Genomic DNA, 6,650 nt, shown 5'->3' with positions numbered 1-6,650 from the left:
ACCCGGAACACCAGTCCCACACCACACGGTAACACACTTGATTAACCTTAGCTGTCACCGTCCCGTATACGGGACACCTAAATTTACTTCAATATATTACAATTAAATCTTAATCTAATCATGACAAACTATATATCGATGGAAAGGTCAAAGCCTCCTAAATAGATATTTTTCCACTGTTTGTTGTTAAAAATTATGTAGGAGCAGTAATAGATTAATTTATGACAAGAGTACACCTCAAAACACACCATAACAGGAGCTCTGACGTTTCCTTTTTTTCCCTATCACATGTTTTAGTAATCATCATATATTATATATAACTTGAAAGTTTAAAACCTCAAAATTCATCCTTTTTTTTTAAATCAGACGTTGCCTTACCATAGAAATGGTACTTTAAAATCTTTTAGCGGGATCCCCCCCTGAGTGGGAGGTGTCATATTCCAAATCTATTACGGTCTTATAGAATCAAAACTTTTTATAATCTTGACAAAATACATATTATCGGAAAGGTCTGAGTCTCAAGATAATATATTTGGTATTTTGTGATAGGAGTAACACTGAGAGAAAAATAGATACATTTGTGACAGAAAAATGCATAAAAAAATTAAATGGGGTTTGAATGGCACCCGGTGGCTGTTTGTTTATAACGCCTAAACAAAATTGCAATGTAACCTCAATTTTTTTTTATATCAACTTCAAATTTGGAACACAACTTATTTAGACATATCACTTTAATTTTATGACAAATTTGGATTAAAACCTATTTTGTAAAATATTTATTTTATATAAAATATAATAAAAATAGTACAGTACATTTTCTTTACAGCAAATTTAAACTTTTATATATATTTTTTTACTTTCATTTGATTTTAAATGATTTCACTTCTGCAATAATCTGCTTTTCTTTTCTTTAAAAAGAGACCAACCTTAGGTCTGTATTCAAAAGCGTCCATGAATTATAACAATTTAACTTTAAATAGTGCACTTTAAAGTCTATTTTCAAAGGAGGGGGGGGGGGGGGGGGGGGGGGGGGCACACAGCAAACGTTGGACACCGGTGTGAGCCTGAACGTGCCCCAGGTGCATGAGCTACGTCACCCTTTTATATGCTCTTCCCATTAATTGATGCACACCTCCATTTACGTCATTGAGTGAGGGAGAAAAAGAGAAATAAAGTGAAAATAACTTTAAATGGCATACGGAGTCTTCCGTTCTACCACAACTTGGGAGTTTGTTCCAATTGGTGGATTTTTGGAAGGTGAGTAGGCCCCAGACTTCACATTCATAGAGCACAATGGGGTCTATAACAGGTTTGATTATTTATAGCCAGATTCTGGTAGGGGTCTCAGTTTTGATACACAATGCCCTTTGTGCCATGTCTCTGAAGACATCCACAGCCTTGTTGACAGTGCTGCTGATATTAATACGCAGGTAGTTTTAAGTATGTTCTAGGGACTTGTTATCTAGCTTGAAGCTATATTTGTAGTCTTGTTTGCTAGATCTTTTATTTTTGGGAATATCATTATATTTATCTTTTTGAGGTTAATGACCAAACCCATGTTGTGCAGGATCCCAATTTGCTGCTGATTTGGGTGACAACACCAACATCTGAAAACAGAACTTAACTGCAGAGTCAACTCTATAGAAACTGTATGTATTGTTTTGATGATACTTTTTTTTTCACATGGCACCAAATTGAATTGAATTGAAGATCCTCGTCCTAAATGTAAAAGTTTTAAATTTTGCTTGTGAAATATATACATACTGCATTTCTAAACATTTAGAGAACTACTGTTTCTCAGTGGCAACTAGCAGCTGTTTTGTTACCCACATTCTTCAAAACATCTTCTATGTTCAACAGAAGAAAGAAATGAATACAGGTTTGAAACAGCTTGAGGGTGAGTAAATGATAACAAAATATCAATTTTTGAGCGAACTATTCATAGTTTACAAAGACGAAAAGTGTTGCAAGAAATAGTATAGTGTGGGTGGCAGGGCTTTTAGCATTTCCCCAGACAGCAACATAGTTTTGGCCCAGATCTGGCCCACATCTGGCCTGTGTGAAATCCATGCGGGCCAGATGTGGGCCGGATCTGGGCCGACACTGCATGCTGTCTGGATCACCTCCTATAAGCTCTGGAACAAACTTCCTCAAAACCTTCGCGTTTCTTCGCTCCAGACCTTTAAAACTGACCTCAAAGCTCACTTATTTACAATATGTTTTGTTAATTGACTGTGTCTCATTTTCCAGTTCCATGTTTGCTTTCATTACTCGTCTGGTACAGAAGACCTCTGTCAGCTTTATTTGTTTGATCATGTGACTAATTGTATTTGTGTTCATGTTATCTATCAACGTTATAAGTGTTCTTTGGTTTTTTAAAGGCGCTATATAAATAAAACATTATTATTATTATTATTATTATTATTATTATTACATCCATCAACAGATGGCGTCAAGAGACTGGAATTAATAGATTTTATTACGCACTGCCAAGGTCTATACTATGGCGAATCAGTGCCATCTATTGATTCACAATGGAATACCTGCTGCCTCACACGAGTCAATAGATGGCGCTGATTCGCCAGCTGAAGCCGATGGTGGAGGAGAGAGAAGAGCGTGAGGAGAGCCCTGGGTCCATACATCACTGGATGCGGCTGCGGCATGTGGACGGCAGACACACCGGAGACGCGTGCGGCAGGTACTTTATGCTGACCGGTCTGGGCTCTCATAGGAGCGCATGACCCGCCGTGATGGCTGGGGGACGCAGAGGACTAGTGGCCCCACAAAACACTTTTCTGGAAAATATTGTCCGACGGTCTAACGGTAAGACGCACCACCACATCCAAAAAGAGTATCAGCGTTAGTGTCGCAGATAAAAGAAAGAGAGAAAAACTTTTGTGTGCATAAGTAAGAGACTTAGAAACCTTTACATAAAGACAACGTACTTTAGAAAATATACGTAAATAACTACACACACTAGAAAGTTAAAGGTGTATGTTCACGCGGAAAGAAAACGTTATGCAGGTGCATTCTGTAGTGAATGTTTTACATTAGTGTTTATTCGTTATTATTTGATTTTACGAAAAAAACCGTAAAATAAACAGCTCTAAAAGTACAATTCTTTTCTAGATTTTAAAAAGGATATATAAATAGGCTATATATAGGCTAATTTATATACATAATGCATAATTTATTTTTATATTAGGCTATAGCAGTTATAAAAATAGGCTACTTAAAAAAGAGTAATGGGCTGCAGGAACATGTTGTTCTGTATTCTCTGCGTGACAGCTGCTCGTTCCCATTTGAGTTGTTCTCATACACCCTTCCATCAGCATGCTTTGTGGGATTGAGAACAACTTTAGGTTAAATTAATATTTAAGAGTGCTGAAAGGTTGAAAACTGGCTGAGGATCTTCACCAGCACTATCTGCGAGATTGCACCCTCTGTAAGGTCCTTAAAATAGAATCCAAGATCTCTTTTATTGATGTTTATCCACCAGGGCCTGTTTTTTTATTCATCGTTGCATGCATATGGCTATTTAAAACTAATCGAACATCAGATGTCCACAACTGCCCAGTGGACACCACTTCTGCATTGAACCCCAGTAGAGAGATCTCTAAGCTTTAAGAAAGATGTACTTTTTAATTTAAGTAGGACTTCTGTTAACTTCTGAAAACATTGATGTCTGTACGACCCGCTTGGTCATATATGGGTTAACTGGCCGTCTCAGAGAAGAACATGAGGATAAATTCCTCTTCCTCTATGGTGTTTGTGTATTATTTTAACTCTTTTTCTGTTTTCTTTAACTTCCAGTTTGGACATTATCACATAGACACACAGGTATAAACCTCACTGAGCAGAACACTTGTGCTTTAACCTCTTCCATCCCTCCATTATCTCTCCCTCTTTCTAGTTCCCTTTCGACATTAAATATTGTTCTATAACAATTTTTGTTACTTTACAAATGGATAGTCTGAATTTTAATGAAAAGCTTGATTAAAATCTTTTCTGGTTCAGTGTTAAAGTGGTTCAACAGTGCTGTTGATATTTCAAAGCTGCTTAGTTATGGTGAAAATAACCATGCAGATGTTGCTCCCTGATCCTCATTCAGCGCTGACAGCTCTTGCTGTAAAATAACAAATGTTGGCATGGAACGTTTTTCCTCCATAGTAGTGCGTGTGTGTCCATGTGTGTGTGTGTGTGTGTGCATTTGTTTCAGTGTGCCGAGTGAACTTCCCGTGTTTATGCTCAGTAGAGGAGAGCTGTGCTCTGTGGCAAATCCACCACCATGCTTTTAAATCAATTGATATCATAGATCTGAGTTTCCCTTCACTTCTGATTCTGATGCTGCCCTTCCACATTTGCTCATCTCACATTTCTCCACAAGCATTAGCCATAGAAAGATGAAATGTCTGTCTGTGTTTAAATCATATGTGTAGTCAAAGTGAAAAATGTTGCCATTCATGTTATTATGTCTGAATGAGACGAAGGACATATTTTATAATGAAAAACAAAAATATCAGAGCTGATTTTGTTTTTTTTTTTATTTTAGATCTAAATTCTTTTTAATGTTGATATGCAGTAGGGGTCAAAAGTCTGGGATTCAAAATCAAATTTAAACCTTGATATAAACTGAGTTTCATCAGGAAATGTAAACAAATGCTTTGAGGTAAAATGAATATGAAATGTTTACAAGTCTGAACTATTTCTAAGTAAACAAAAACAAAAAATCTGTGACACTGATCACACAAAATCCTTAATTTTATGAACCCTGCTGTATGTAAATATGTAAATAAAGGCTGTGAGACTGAAGAAAATCATGATGCTGTTTACAGTTTACATATAAGGACAATGCTTATATAAAGGCAATTTCTTGCTGTTAAAAGGTATTCACTGTCCCTCATTTGTGACAGACTACAGTTTGTAATTCTTTTATATCGGATTACAGGTTGTATAGTGTTACCGTGAGCTTGCTCAAGCTTTGAGATACACTTTGTTAAAAGTGCTACTGGCTTACTCAGCAGCCGCTAAATCACTACTGTCAGCTAATCAGCCAGATAGCCTTCTTAACACGCTAGCCACTAACACACTAACATTGACAGACATCAGATGAAAGTTAAAGAGTTAAAGATTAAAGCAAGGTTACAGAAATGGAGCCCATTACAGATGACCCTGGCACAGAGAGTTTTCAACACAGACTTTTGGATAATACACATAGGAGTAAAAATTCTGGTATAATTGATAATGGCTGTGTTACTCCAGAACAACACAAACTGACTGTCTGCAAAGACTCCTGTTATGCATTTTGACAATGAAAGGATTAATGAGAGCTGTAGCATGAAGATAGTGCTTGAAAGTTTTGTGAAGATGCTGACGGTTGTGTGTTTTAGCTGCCTAAAACACAGTTTAGGCAGCTAAACACTACCTTTCAAACGTTTGGGGTTCGTAACATTTTTTAAATGTTTTTGAAAAAAGTATTTTTGCTTGCCAAGGCTGCATTTATTTGATTAAATATACAGTAATATTGTGAAATATTGATATTTTGATTTATTTCTGAGATGGCAAAGCTGAATTTTCAGCAGCCATTAATCCAGTGTCACATGATCGTTCAGAAATGTTTTTTCAGAGATTCTAATATGCTGATTTGGTGCTCAAGAAACATTTCTTATTATCAGTGTTGAAAATAGTTATGCTTAATATTTTTTGTGTGGAAAATATCGAACTTTTTCAGTATTCTTTGATGAATAAAAAGTCCAATAACTGCATTTATTTGAAATAGAAATCTTTTTTAACATTTTGTACCATGTCTTTTTTGTAACGTTTTTCAATTTAATGTGTTCTTGCTGAATAAAAGTATTAATTTATGACCCCAAACTTTTGAACGGTAGTGGCCACAAATCAGGAATGGGATACATGTGTATGACCAACCACAGCTGTTTCTTGTGGTGGGATATATAGGACAAGATTTTTTTTAAATTGATGTAACTGTGATAGTTTAGGTGGAAAATACATGTGTGATCAAGCATATCTTGTTTACTTAAGTGTCTCAAACAAAACTCTTGAAAACCTTAAAAGGTTTGATACTACAACCCCGGAAACTTTGAAAAATCCAGTAATTAGTCCTTTCTCAGACTCGCAAACACAAACCCATGCACCCTGACTCCCATTAATTACAGTAAAGCCAGTCAATTATATTTAAACCAATGTTTTTCAGCCAGATATAAAATTTTTAGAATGCAATATAGATCACAACAGTCTGTGGGTGGTTTGTGGGCTGTTTAAGGCTGAGACTACCATATATATGTTTCTTTCTGTTCAATTTAACAAGAAAAACCTTAAAAGGCAGGGAACTGTATCTGGATAAAAGGGTGCCAGAAAGAACATTTAGAGATAAACCTATTTTAGTTTGAATGGGGTTGTACGGTAATGTGAGAGTATAATGTGAAACTACTGTGCTTTACCATCTTGGGTACAGACCAGTAAAAATGAAGCTTCTCAGTGTTGAATTCTCAGTGTTGTCATAAACATGTCAGATCAGTGGTTTTCGGCTGCCATGACAGTGTCCACCCATCCTGCCTCATGTGACATTACCATAGCGACCGATATCTAGTTTTCTTACTGTTGACCTTGTGCCTGGTTCCTCTCACCTG

The 6,650-nt window shown here is 36.3% G+C and overlaps 1 protein-coding gene across 1 annotated transcript in view; it reads left to right on the top strand.

The window, feature by feature from the left end:
- Nucleotides 1–2,750: 2,750 nt before the first annotated feature.
- kcnh1a (potassium voltage-gated channel, subfamily H (eag-related), member 1a) overlaps nucleotides 2,751–6,650 on the top strand; it is a gene marked incomplete at both ends in the record, with an annotated part of 52,061 nt that continues 48,161 nt past the window's right edge. The window contains one exon of the mRNA XM_079385744.1: nucleotides 2,751–2,823. Coding sequence (XP_079241870.1) covers nucleotides 2,751–2,823 — 73 coding nt within the window. The remainder of the gene's footprint in view (nucleotides 2,824–6,650) is intronic.

Source organism: Barbus barbus (genome assembly GCF_936440315.1).
Source record: "Barbus barbus genome assembly, chromosome: 30".
Classification (NCBI taxonomy): Eukaryota; Metazoa; Chordata; class Actinopteri; order Cypriniformes; family Cyprinidae; genus Barbus; species Barbus barbus.
Note: the sequence above shows the minus strand (reverse complement) of the source record. Positions and strands in the feature narration are given on the sequence as shown.